The sequence below is a fragment of the Pecten maximus genome, chromosome 17 (assembly GCF_902652985.1).
Source record: "Pecten maximus chromosome 17, xPecMax1.1, whole genome shotgun sequence".
Classification (NCBI taxonomy): domain Eukaryota; kingdom Metazoa; phylum Mollusca; class Bivalvia; order Pectinida; family Pectinidae; genus Pecten; species Pecten maximus.
In genome coordinates this window covers 7,617,036-7,631,822 of record NC_047031.1, presented here as the reverse complement: position 1 = coordinate 7,631,822, position 14,787 = coordinate 7,617,036, and the positions used below count along the sequence as shown (strand labels likewise).

Sequence of the window (14,787 nt, the reverse complement as noted above, 5' to 3'; positions counted from 1 at the left end):
TGTAAGGGGTAAGGTACATGTATGTGTGCAGTGAAACAAATATTTTGTTTGGCCTCAATGGTATGAGATAATTATATTAATTAACTAATAATAAGCTATAATCAGATATCATAATTGGCCAATTTTGCCTCAGGCTCCAATTTGACCTTTTCCTTGATTGTCGAGTCACATGGATGTTTGTAGATAATGTGATGGAGTAGTCATAATAGGATACAGATATATTACCATGCAGCCTTTGGTTTAGAATTAGTGATTTCAAAATAAAAATTCAGCTAATTTTTGTGATATTGTATGTTGTACTAAATTTTAAGATAGCACAATTCGTGTATTTATTAAGAAAATTGATTGTACACAAATATTGTACAATTTATAAAGTAAATAAAAAGCTTAGGAACATTTATTTAATCTTGCATACAATCTCCATTAAGAGACTGTTTTTCAATTTCCCTTGAGTGGTCGCTTAATACAGATTCGACACTATTAGTATGAATATTGTATATTACATTATTCAAACTATGAAAGTGTGTTTTTATACTTTTTAGCTCACCTGTGACAAAGTCTCAAGTGACCTATTTTAATTGCCTTTTGTCTTTCGTCATCCATGGTGCGTTGTTCGTTTGTAAACAATTTACAGTTTCAACTTCTTCTCAGGAGCCCCTGAATCAATTTTGATGAAATTTTGCACAAACCTTCCATGGCCAAAGGTAAACCAAAATTGTTATTCACATGGTCCCTAGGGGACTGAGGGGCGGAGCCAAAAGTGGTCTAATTGACTAAAATTTCAAAAATCTTCTGATCAAGATCAAGATAAGGTAGAGAATACTCTTCATAGATGGAAGGGTCTTAAGGTTCTTTACCAAAATTGTGAATTTCATGACCCTGGGGTTCATGTTTGCCCCTGGGGAGGGGGTAAACCTTACTATAATTTATATAGGGAAATCACATTTTTGACTATCATTTGTTGAATAAAAATAAATTCATTATAACTCTGTTCAAGTTAGCAAGTTGGCCAGGATGACAGTTTAATGGCCTGGTGCATGCATATGTTGGCCCTGATAGACCCCATTGGCTAATTGACGAGGCCAAAAAGGGTCAACTGAAATATTTCAAAACTCAGGGGACCGTTCAGGCCCATGGGCCTTTTGTTAGTACAAAAACCAATATTCTACATGGTTAAATCATATTGTGTTTGTTTATTTTGTAGACTATGCTGTACCTAGATGGTAATCCAGGGAAAAGAAGGCATGTCAAATCCATGCTACGAATTTACCCAGAATGCCTGGAAAAAGGAACTCTGTGTCAATTGCCAACGCCCAAAGGGAGAACACTCTATTGTTGAAGATACACAACCAAAAAGTTCCCCTGTGCCAGCCAAACGGAGCTCCCTTCTCATGAAAACATCCTTCAATGCTACATTGGAGAATGTTCTAGATGGTTCGTCAAAGTTACGACGGGACAGTTCCGCGGATGATTGGCCAATCAGTGATTCCGAATGGTGTGTCATTGACGATCAGAAACCAGAACCGCGGCACAAATCTTTAGATCGGGATGTGGATAATGTGTCACTCAAAAAGTCAAATGTGAAATCGGATCTTAAACAGGAAGTGACATCAACAGATGAAAAAATGGTGCTGAGCAAATCTAAAGTGTCTTTTGTGCAGGATGGACCGATTGTGATAGGGGACGATGGTGGATGGGACAACTTGACCTCTGACCCTGAGGATGCCCTTGATGATTCTGATTCGAATGAGGATATTTCCTTTACGGAGGAAGAAAAAGAGTTCCTACTTCTGGCTTTAGAGAACACTTTGTGGAACGGTGATAATCGTAACCTTCTCAATAAGACGGTGGATAGTGTGAGACTAAACTCCAGTAAAGAGTTCGAGGATGTTCAGACGCTATGGAAGGCGGACAGATTCGCCACTCTCAGAGACTGTGATAAGCTCATCCCAAGACGGTACGGTACATTTCCACTGAGGAACAAATCTAACAAGAAAAAGTTAGAAAACATGTTTGAGGAGAAATCAAAACATTTATCAAATATTCAGCTTCAGAGAATATCAGAAAATGATGGTGAAGTGGGGGGTAACAAATCTACAAGTGATTCAAACTTATCGAAAGTCAAACCAGAACTGCCTAAGAAAAGTAAACGTGTTCCTGATTCTGAGTCTATACAGGATCAAAGAGTGTGTGAGGGAGAGGAAGAAGTGAAAGAAGAGTCAAAGGAGGAGGATGAGGTGTTTGAAGGAGAGGATTTATTTGAATCCTTCAATCCTGACATTGACTTAGAATCGTCGACAGCTGGTATGGCGTTGGTGGACCTTCTCAATAATGTGTTAGCGAAGTACAGTGATAGTGAGTCCTTCAAAGGGATCGAAGGTCACGAACTCCTACCAGAGGTAACTAAAGAAGAACTACAACAAGTCGTGGAAATGGGAGAGGAGGGGCCAGAAAAACTGGAGTCGAAATTCCCTAAAGGTAGCATCAAGTCAAAAGAGTTTGAGGCAAAACTGGCTTCCCTGGCTGCTACCTTGGACCTCTCCAAAAAGAAAAGTAAAAAACCTGCCCCGCGCCCACCGTCGGGGCCTCCACCAGAACCAATAGTAGCAAAAAGCACCCCCAATCTGTCAGAGCCTAACTTTAAAATGGTTCCAGTTGGGAAGCCAATATTTGACCAGGGACAAAGTGAGAAACCTCTCTCCCCAAAGCGGGCGTCAGACTTTCAGACCGAAATCGTGGACACAACTAAATCAAAGACAGAACGCTCCGGCAAAAAAGGCATCACATCGTTTTTCAGAAACATATTACGACGAGGGCGGGATTCCATAGACAGCTCTTCAGAGCAGGAATCCACAGTAGATAATACAAAGTCACAGAGTTCAGTCACAAATTCCAATGGAAGTTCTACAGAAAGTCTGGGGAGTAAAACAGAAGGGCCTCCATCACCCTCGGCAACAGAGAGTGTAGGATCCTCCCCGGTAATGAAAATGAAAGTTTTGCCTACTGTTGCCAAGCCAACAAGAACCAGTCTGATAATGTCTACATCTGACAGTGGACAAAAAGGCAAACAATCCCCAGAAATGCCAAGGGCTTCCAAAGGATCCCCAAAGGTTTCCAAAAAGGACCTGTCAAAGTCCCTGGAGAAAGTCAAAGAGGAAGAATCTAAGAAAAAAACAGTGGAAAGGAAAGGTTCTGATAAGGGGACAGAAAAGAAGGAAAAAGTGTTGGAAAAAAAGGATTCTGAAACAGGAATAGATAGAAAAGGATCAGACAAGGGAGGTAATTTAAAGGGCTCAGAGAAAGATGTAGATAGAAAAGGATCGGACAAGGGAGGTAATTCAAAGGGCTCAGATAAAGGTGTCGATAGAAAAGGATCAGACAAGGGAGGTAATTCAAAGGGCCCGGAGAAAGGTGTAGAGAGAAAAGGATCAGATAAAGAAACTCCAAGTTTACCTACCAAGCCACCACCTTTAACTACAAGACCTAAGCCAATCAACTTGCCCGCTAAGCCTCCGTCTGTGGTGCCACAGCCTCAAGGTCAATCTAAGGCACCTGCCTCTCCTCAGCCTGTCGTGACGACACAAACTAAACAACAGATGACTTCTTCAACAGAGAGTCACGAATCTATTAAAGAAAGGTCTGCTAGCATAAGTAGTCATGAAGGGCCAGACGAAAGGGTTTCAGAAAGTCCTCACAGTGACAGAAAACCTACCAATGTTCGGCGGCGTGCGAAAAGTCCGAAAAGGTCTGCGGCACCAATACGACCTCAGGCACCCGCTAAAGCGCCAGAAAATCGGAACTCTCTTTTCACAAAGGAATTAGAAATGAAGATATGTCGCGGTCTTGGAGATCAAACCAAGCCTCCAGTGGAGGCTAGGCCCAGACCTCGTATTGATACCAGCATGTCTGCTTCTCAACCTTCAGTGTCCCCAACATCACCGGAGGTGTCGACTATTCCAGCAGCAATGTCTGCCAGTGTTACAGAGATTCGGAGCAGTGATAATCAACCTGTAAGTCCGTCACAGGATATACCCACGGCGGAGAAAATCGAACTTCCCCGTGCTCAAAGCAGAAAAAGTTTTCTTGGTAAATTGGGTAACAGGAAGTCCAGAGCGCCACCCAGACCACCTTCTATAGTAAAACGAGCGAAATCAATTACAGAAAATTCTCTTACAGCTGATGGCCCAACGAAAAAACTTGAAGCCTGCGACATATCTGGTCCAGTGGTGAGTGTAATGGGTGTCACATGTTACTTATCATTTGGTATTTCTCAATCTTCATGGTATCATCTGTAATCCTCTATTACATGGTTGAAAATGCATATGTTAAATAGAACAGCAATTTCTGCCGAATTTGAGTTATTGATAAAAATGAAATTGTTAATCTTCAAACCTCTTTATAGAATGTTCAATCATAGCTTTTTTTTGTCTATCTTTGCCAGTCTGTAGCTTTAAATAGTTAAAAATTAAATTTTCTTAATGTTCTTTCTTTAAAGGGTTTTTGTTTATAACTGCTATTTTTGAGGGGAAAATCACAAAATAATTGACGTAATGCTTTGATTTTGGGTGGAAATTATAGCAAACAATTTGTAGACTTGAATATTTGAACTGTAAAATAACTGTTCTTGAAAAATATTTGAACTGTAAAATAACTGTTCTTGACAGGTTTTGATCATGTCTGACATGAAATGGGAGGATGAATTGAATTATACAGCATTGTTATCAAGGTTTTGTTTAATCTAGCAAGAATATTTATATCAAGTGTTTGTTTTTTCAGCTTATTTCTGACATGACATCCAGTCAAGTGGTCAGTCGGTCAAGGCGGAATACCATCACCATTGGAGACGACTGCAGCTTTGTGTCAGGTCAGTGTAGAGGCCAGTACTACCATTGTCCACTAGACTTCCTATGATAGCTAGGTTTACTCCATCTGTTGCTAGGTTTACTCTGCCTATTGGTAGGTTTACTCCACTTGTTGCTTGGTTTACTCCGCCTGTTGCCAGGTTTACTCTGCCTGTTGATTGGTTTACTCCGCCTGTTGCTTGGTTTACTCCGCCTGTTGATCGGTTTGCTCCACCTGTTGGTCGGTTTACTCCGCCTGTTGCTTGGTTTACTCCGCCTGTTAGTCGGTTTACTCCGCCTGTTGCTAGGTTAACTCCGCCTGTTGCCAGGTTTTTCCCCCGCCTGTTGCTTGGTTTACTCCACCTGTTGATTGGTTTACTCCACCTGTTGCTAGGTTAACTCCGCCTGTTGCCAGGTTTACTCCGCCTGTTGCTAAGTTTACTCCGCCTGTTGGTTGGTTTGCTCCACCTGTTGGTCGGTTTGCTCCACCTGTTGGTCGGTTTACTCCGCCTGTTGGTCGGTTTACTCCGCCTGTTGCTAGGTTATCTCTGCCTGTTGCTAGGTTTACTCCACCTGTTGCTTGTTTTACTCCGCCTGTTGCTAGGTTAACTCCGCCTGTTGCTTGGTTTACTCCGCCTGTTGCTAGGTTAACTCCGCCTGTTGCCAGGTTTACTCCGCCTGTTGCTTGGTTTACTCCGCCTGTTGGTCGGTTTGCCCCGCCTGTTGGTTGGTTTGCTCCGCCTGTTGCTTGGTTTACTCCGCCTGTTGCTAGGTTTACTCCGCCTGTTGCTAGGTTAAATCCGCCTGTTGCTTGGTTTACTCCGCCTGTTGCTAGGTTAACTCCACCTGTTGCTTGGTTTACTCCGCCTGTTGCTAGGTTAACTCCGCCTGTTGCTTGGTTTACTCCGCCTGTTGCTAGGTTAACTCCGCCTGTTGCTTGGTTTACTCCGCCTGTTGCTTGGTTTACTCCGCCTGTTGCTAGGTTTACTCTGCAAATTGCTAGGTTTATATTACTAAGTTTACTTTGCCAGTTGCTATGTTTACTCCACCTTTTACTAGGTTTACTCCGCTTATATATGTATATATTCATATTAACAACTTCTTCTCTGGAGCTAAGCAATGTATGACATTTATATTTCAGTGGTAACGTCCCAAGGTGGCTGGGATTCAAATATATATACTGTAAATCACTTATATTTCATGTGGGATTTATTTTCGCGTTAATTTGGCGAGGAGAGTCAAACGCGAATTCAAATCCCTCGCGAATATTTGTATAAGAATGACAAGAATACTAAGTGGCGTCCATTTTGAATTTACCGTAATTTTTAGTTGGTGAGCAAACAACGCCATTATAATAATGATAGAATGATAGAATATATACTTATATCAGAGTGTTTTTATATCACAAAACACCAAAATTTTACACACAAAAAAAACCCCCACTGAACACTGATATTGTGGTTGAACTTGGACTTAATTAACATCTAGACTACCTTTTACATGTAGTTAATTTAGGTACAATAAGTACGGTCCCGAGGATCCCGGACGGTCCCCCGGAATACGTCATACTTTATTACCCATGCTGTTTTAAGTTATGTAATGTTACATGTATTCATAGCACTTCACATCGCTTGATTCTCGAAAAGATATCTACCATAACAAAGTTGAAATCAAACAAATTATTTATTAAATTCAAACATTCAGAGCAAATAATCCCCTGGAGTATAAATCATTCGCAATAGAGAACTGTTCATCTGTATCACTGTATACACATGTCGTTAATTACACTGTACGTTAACTCACAACCTATTGTAGTCCCGTCATCTTCCAGGCATTCTTAATGAGCCGTGGGTTTTGTTCAATGTCTGACACCGCCTTTGTAAGCCATTTAGCATGTATACAGGTACGGTAAATACAATTCAGTATGGCCAGACACTGATATCACATGATTGAATCACATGACTTTTCTTGTACTGTCACATGACTCTCATAAACAAAATGGCTACCAACATGGGGAAAGTTGACGATCTGTTAGACAATCTAACATCATTAGCGAATTTAAAGTCATTATGAGATCAGAATTTGCGAAATTAAGTACTTACAAAATATAAGTGATTTACAGTAAATGATGGGTTGACCCCACCCCCCACCCCAGGAGCTTTGAGGGGCGCCGCCAAAAAGTCCATTAGGCAATTTTGATATTTGCGACCTTCTTCTATTTTTGAAACTGTTTAATTCCCCGCCTCATAGCATTAATGTTGCAAGGCATCAAACGATAAACATGTTAATTTATCTTTTCGTTTTACAATTTATTACAGGAGGATCAACATCTTCAGGTTCAACCAATGATAAATATGACGAATGGCCTCAGTTCTCTCCCCTTGGATCCATGGACAATCTGTACGAGCCAATTGTGCCAAAAGAACCGCCTCCTCCCCCACCGGACGGGAATGTGTATGACCCAATTTCGGCCAAGGCCAGCCAACCACCTCTCAGCTTTGTAAGCAGCTGTCAATTACCCACTGAAGGCTATCTGGAGCCAGTGAGATCATCCGATCTACAAAGGGACGCAACTCTACAACATTCAAGGGACACAACTCTGGATTATCCAGATAATGCAGATATAAGTGAAGAGAGACGAATACTTCTAGCTTCACAACCAATTTATGAGGAGATCAATGGTTACACTAAAGATATTCCATTAAAGGAAGCAAATGTGATGAATTCAAAGGACAAGCTAACAGTGAAAACATCCTCATCCTTCAACGAAAAAGACATTCAACCATCAACTGTTTCCCCATCACCTTCCAACAATGCATTTTCATCAGAATCAGAATCATCATCTGCATGTAGTACGTTAAACAGACCAAAACCAATTCCAAGGAAGCGGCCTGGTAGAAAGACAGAGAGTACTGGTTCAGAGCAGCCTTATATTGCTATGAACCGGCCTAGCATCGCTGTGGCCTTGAACGAGGCCGAGGTTCGTGACATGCTGAACCAACTGACATCACAAATCTCACAGACTTTACGTGAAATTTATACGCAATATGAACGAGTGTTCACCAAAGAGACTGTTAATCTCAATATCACTGGAGCGGGACCAATTAAGTGGGTGGATTTTGATATATATGGCAAACCTATCCATACGTCGGAGAGGTGTGTGGTTTACAACGCAAAACTGAAGTCAACGTCCACAACCTGCCAGTTGATGGTAAGGATAGAGCAACTATGAAATAATATCAATTATGGACCTTTGATGAGGTCAATATTAAGTTATATCGACCTGCACATATAACCACCCTTTAAAGATACAGGAAGTATAGAATATTTATTAATTATGGACCTTTGTTGAGGTCAATATTGTGTTATATTGACCTACACATAATATAATTAACCACCATTTAAAGATACAGGAATTATAGAATATTTATTAATTATGGACCTTTGTTGAGGTCAATATGGTGTTATATCGACCCATACATAATATAATTAACCACCTTTTAAAGATACAGGAATTATAGAATATTTATTAATTATGGACCTTTGTTGAGGTCAATATGGTGTTATATCGACCCATACATAATATAATTAACCACCCTTTAAAGATACAGGAATTATAGAATATTTGTTAATTATGGACCTTTGTTGAGGTCAATATGGTGTTATATAAACCTACACATAACCATCCCTTAAGGATATATACAGGAGTTATAGAATACATCGTATACTGAATCATAGCACATCTGTCCAAAAAATACCTGGCCATCAAAAATTTTGTTTTTGTGTTATTTCAAAATTTAGTTTAAAAAAAATCATACTGTGCAGTGTCGATTTTTGAGAAAAAGGGTTAATCGCCGTGTAAGACTTACAAGTGTGACTACAAAGTGGCATGCTTATATTTTAGTATAAGGGAATCGGGTGCCATAGATTTTAATATTTCGGATGTGATTATATTTGGTTATTATATTTTGGCTTTCCGACATGGAAGAAATAAAAAAAAAATCCACACCACAGCACCACTTGAGGTAGTCTACACTGATTGAACTTTGATTTTTTGCTACATTCTTGAAGTTACAGTATAAAGTATATTTTACTTATTTTGATGTTTGCTTTTTAAGTCAAAATTCTATGGGTTTTTTTTTGCCATAGAAAACCCAGTGTATGTATAATCCTCAGCTGCACGGCTGTAATAGCAGATATAAAACCTGTTGAATAAATGATAAAATGTATATAGTTAGATATATATATAGGTAGAGCTCGACAAACTGTAAACTTTGAAAATAAATTTCTGACCTAATTATCGGCTATATGTATATATGTATTCAGTCGATCCCTGAAATGCATTGCTGCTACAAAAAATATTCTCTAGAACAAATTTCACATAAAGTAGGTATTCATTGATTCTTTGTAGATTTTGTCTGATTTTTGTTTAGTTTTCAAACTCTAATATACAAATGTGTGTTTATTTTTCCTGCTTTTGTTTTAGTTTTCAAACTCTTCCATACAAATTTTGTGATGTTTTTGTCTGATTTTGTTTTTTCAGCTTCTCCACACCAAGCCTGACTTGACAAACGTGCAGCATTCCAGTCTGCTTAAACCAACGGTCATCTTCAGTGACAATATCCCATTCTCATATCTCACGGAAGACTTCATCAAAACCAGCCAGCTTCTACAGAACCTTCAAAACCCTGTCAACCAATCAAATCTTGCCAAGTGTTTTGTAGCCATTGGTCTGTTTGATGTTAATGGAGATCTTAATCACAAGCTTGCGATTTTAAAAGATCGCTTCAGTGCTGATCCGGGAAACTGTTCGGCGGAGCTAGAGACTCTGTTGTTTTACATGCTACAACTGCTTAGTGCTATATCTCACTGTCTCGACCAGGGCTTCACGCTGGGGGAGGCAAACTTTCGGGATGTGTTCATTGTAAGTAACACAAACCATTGCCATGGTGATATAATTGCTTTTCTTCCTCATCAACGGCTTCACGACTCCTCTAACGTGGACTCTGTCTGTGAACTTCTCGAGCGCTATTTTACTGATACCCTTGTAAACGTTAGTGATGAAGATTACGAAAAGCACTTCTCTTGTATTGCTACTATTGAACGCATGCTGCAGACGCGACGTCTGGACTCATTAGCACTTGTGAGAAGCTACGTCGAATATTTACTTTGGGGCCCAAAGGGAGATAAGTGGCAGAGTGGTGCTGACCGTTTAAGTAATCTCGAACCCCAACTTTCCATGTGGCTGGAGAGAGAAAGAGCAACGCTTATTCACAAATTTGCAAGCATTCCTATAGGCTCAGTGCGAGAGTGTTCGGTATTGGATTTTTATCATATGAAGTTTCTGCTCAAGTCGAGTGCTGTGGGCATGTCAGAATGCATGCGACATCATGTTTCATACTCTTGACTTGCATTGTCACTATGACCCACTATGATCCTGACAACTGTCAGAATGTAAATGATGTCCTGTTATGCTTGACCACATTCTTGTTTCTGTATATCCACTACTGTCTAACAGTATATACATATTAGCCTGTTTTGAGGGGACATTTTTTGTTTTAGGGAGTCTAGTTTTTATTGTATATGTATCAGGCGTAGTATGGCTACCCAAGTGTGATTTAGAATGTGTTCTTAAAACCTGATTAATATATATACATATGTATCCTGGTGACTTGTCGAGTGTTTAAAAATATGTTACAATTTATAACTTAATATTTGAAATCTCAAGTGACTTAATTTTGATGTGGTGTTCAGTGAACTTTGCCAATGTTGGTTGTGTGCATAGAATTTTTGTTTGAACCTTGTATTAGTTGTTCAGGAAATAGTAAGAATTTTGGATGGATGTAAAAAATTCTTCAGAGTAACAGTAGAGCATTGATTACTAAGACATGAGAGAGTTACCTCCCTTGTATGAAAATGAATTTTGCTGTTCAACTTCCATATAAGAGATTTTCTTTTACTTGTGTTCTTAATTGAAATCCATAAGAAGGTTGTTTTTTAATTTAATATTTTCCTTTTTTTATTAATCTGAAATGTTATTTAAGGCATATATTTTATCCGGATGTGTAACGATTTTTCACACACACATATATATATATATATATATATCATGGACCAAACATCAAGTTATTTTAACTCGACGTAAGCTGAAAATACTATTTCAGTGACCTTAACTTTATTCTAACTGCAAGAAGGATGTTCAGCCCATCAATCAATCAATCAATCAGCTCCCTATTTTAGAGACAGTTCTTAATTCCTGACTTAAATGTTTCATATATACTACAACTTGTTTTTTTTAGCTTTAAAATCTTTTAAGTTAAATATGGGTTTTTTTTCTGTGTATAATGTACATGTAATAAACATGGCTACAAGACACTATTTTTTGTGTCAATAATCTTTGCAAATTTTAATGTGAATTAGTATTTTGATAGTTGAGTGGTTGGAAGAGTTATTTCCAGTTTGTGCATGACTTACATCGACAGACTTACTTATCATGCCTCCATCGTGATCTGGAGATTTCCAGATGTAGCGAAACTTTCAAACTTAAATCTAAACAAAAATCATAATACATTGTACTGTACAATAAGACTTTTGAGAGTTGTAAATTTTGTGGTTTTCTTAAAAACTACCATTTGGAAGATAATTTGTTTCCAAGATTGTTAGCATCCAAAATTCTTAACATTTAATGGGCATGTGATTTCATTAAGAGTAAACTCAAAATCAGTGAAAATAAAACTATCACTAAAATTACTAATTATAAAGTAATAAGGACACAAAAATATACCAGCAGTGAGTACAATCATTTTCTGTTTCAATAGTCTGCTTCAAAGTTCCGCGTCTCTCCCGCCTGTAGTAAGATGCATATAGTCGATACAGCTTTAGTGCTATTATGTTATTATGTTAATTTGTGCAAAGTGAGATGGTTCCAATATTTTTCAAGATATATGTGTATAATAATGAAAAGTCAGCGGTATGAAAAACTGAAGTAATTTTAGTGAATTTTAAGAATTGACAACAAGATATTGCTAACACATATATATTTGAGGTATGTTTATTTTCACAATGTTCAAAAACAAATTACTTAACTCACATGATCTAAAGTGAAAAGTATGAAATCTGCAATATGGTCCATCTGACTTAAATCGTAAAAATAAGTTACCAAAAAAAATAATCATTGCAAAAATCGATACTGTAAAAATGAATATATTTACAGTATCATACTGTTCAGAAATCAGATCACTCTGAAAAAAAAAATGTCTGTACTATTTTGATATGAGTCAGATTTTAAGGAAAGTTCATAGATTAAGATTGTTCTTTAAATTAAAATATGCATTCCTATGGACGAATTTATGTTCATGAATCTCCTAAGTTAAGAAATGTTTATTGAAACCAAGGGTAGATTATCTCCCCTTAGTTTGAATTATTTGTAATTTTGATATCGAAGAGACCGGGCCTGTCTTCATTTCTGAATGTAGCTGTTTTGGAATTATATGTTAGTAATTCATTGACACATACATGAACACATATGTATATTTTATTTCTGACATTTGAGAAATCCTGGGGCCAAAATCATTATAATAGCATTCTCTGGGTTTTTATTTCCAAGCTAATGAATACAAAGAGCTTGTAGGTTTGACCTATTTACTGTACCTTTTTACTTTTTTCATCCATTTTGAAATAGTAAGCTAAAATTTATTCACAAATAAGCCTTCCCAAATTTTGATACCGTACTTCACTTTATACTAGAAGCTTATTTGAAGATAGATATGTATTAAACTTTTACACTATGGGAAAGGGGCTAATTTGAGGATAAATACTGTACTAAACTTTTACACTAGGAGGGGGCTTACTTGAGGATAAATGCAGAAAACTTTTACACTATGGGGAAGGGGCTTATTTGAGGATAGATATGGAAAAAAATTACACCAAGGGAGGGGGCTAACTTGATAATTACAGTACTTGTGTCACATAGAAATTTATCTGTTGTTTTATCATCGAATGCAAGAATTCTTTTTTATATATCATTTGTTTTATTTGATATTTAAAGTTTTGTCTTTTTTGACTATTATACGTGTACAATGATTATATAAATGTACCTTTTACATTAGAAATCTATGATTTTAGAAATATTGTAGGCGTTTTCCTATCCATGGATGCATTATATATCTCCAAGAAACTAAAAGTTTGTTTGGTGAGGAAGATATTTGTTTTATATTATGAAAATGTGATCATACATACAATTTTTATTAATAATTCAACAGATTTTATTCCGTGCAGTGTGGAGAAAAGAATTTAAGATTATTAAATGTGCCTCGGAAATGGCTTATTCACAACATTTGCTCTCAGCTAATCACCTGGTACATGTGTCACCACGAGGATTGTGGGATGTGTGTTCCTTGTGTGGGGTGGTGATGTTACCCTGGGGTTTGTGTCCATCAGGATGTGGCTACACAGTTATTGGTTTGGGGAATTAGCAATGGTAGAATAAGCAACACCCTGATGAAACCCCTTTTATATAAACCCCGTGGTGAACTGTTATTTCCTTTGAAACAATATGGAGACAGTCTCTTCTTCTTAGATATTTATTTTATTCACTGGAATCAATATTTCACTAAGGTTCAATCAATACAGAAGTTCTTTATAACTTGTCCACTCTGGTGCTGGCCCCTACTTCAAAGTTGGTCAAAGTCCACGGGTCCTTGTAAAAGGCAAGCACCCTGACACTCACTTGGGTCCTGATCTAGCTCTCCTTCTGCACTCCTCTCTCTAGAAAGTGCAGAAGGAGAGAGCTAGATATATTCCCTCGTTAGTTTACGACTATCTGTGTTCCAGACCAATGTCAGGTTTATGTGGAGAAATTGAAAGTATTTCCCTATTTCATGTCCCAGATATCAACTGTCTTTTTATGAGGAAAATTCTGATTAATATTAATTACCTCTTTTGTGCCAAATTTGTTTTGTGTTTTTTCTTTTGTTTGTTTGTTTGTTTTGTTTATAGTTGTGATGTACTTGTATGGAGAACTGTGTGTACCATTTTGTCAGTAATCAATTATTATTTATAAAACTTAACATCTCTCTTAGTAATTTACATCCTAAGGCATGGCCTGCTGTAGTTATTCTACTCTCTGCTAGGCTTTGTGAATAATTTTGAGTTTTGTACAATACGGTAAATAACAGCAACGGTAAACATATATTTCAGAATTTATTTCTTGACTTGACCAAGGGCAGGCTTATAGGATAATGGACGAGTATTGAAACACATGAACTTGGCTGAGGGTGGACGTATTGTTGGACAATGAACAGGCATTTGTATGAAAATTCATTTCAACATATATGTGGGCTTATTACCAGACACTGACTTATTGCCGGACACCGACCTATTGGATAATTTAGTATTCAGCAAATATTTCAACTCATGTGAGGAAAGGTATTGTTTGGCTTTGGAATATAAAGTAAATGAATTAAGAATAAAACAACTACTTCTACCTGTTGTAAGGAAGGAGATTATCTAGTTGTTGTAAGATTTGTGGTGTATGGTGATCCCGTTCCTTTTTATATCTTTATCAAAACACTGCATATCGACGCAAAATTAAAGAATAAAGATGAAAATCTTGAATAACTACTGGAGTTTTGTTTTGTTTTGAACAGAAATGCCAAATGAGGTCATTCATATTCTTCTAGATAGACAAACATCATCACCGTCAATCCTAACGCCATCACAGACGATCCTCCAAACGCCATCACAGACGATCCTCCAAACGTCATCACAGACAATCCTTCGAAGGTCATCGCCGACAATCCTCCGAGCACCATCACAATCAATCCTCCAAACGTCATCACAGACAATCCTCCGAAGGTCATCGCCGACAATCCTCCGAAGGTCATCGCCGATAATCCTCCAAACGTTATCATCGACAATCCTCCTTCATCCTAAAAAATATATCCTC

General features: G+C 37.9%; 1 protein-coding gene across 1 annotated transcript in view; it reads left to right on the top strand.

Moving 5' to 3' along the window:
- Positions 1 to 14,460, top strand: part of LOC117315094 — a 35,004-nt gene extending 20,544 nt beyond the window's left edge. Inside the window, exons 2-5 of the mRNA XM_033869241.1 lie at positions 1,205 to 4,226; positions 4,777 to 4,864; positions 7,160 to 8,052; positions 9,385 to 14,460. Coding sequence (XP_033725132.1) covers positions 1,221 to 4,226; positions 4,777 to 4,864; positions 7,160 to 8,052; positions 9,385 to 10,248 — 4,851 coding nt within the window. The 5' untranslated portion in view covers positions 1,205 to 1,220 and the 3' untranslated portion in view covers positions 10,249 to 14,460. The remainder of the gene's footprint in view (positions 1 to 1,204; positions 4,227 to 4,776; positions 4,865 to 7,159; positions 8,053 to 9,384) is intronic.
- Positions 14,461 to 14,787: the final 327 nt, after the last annotated feature.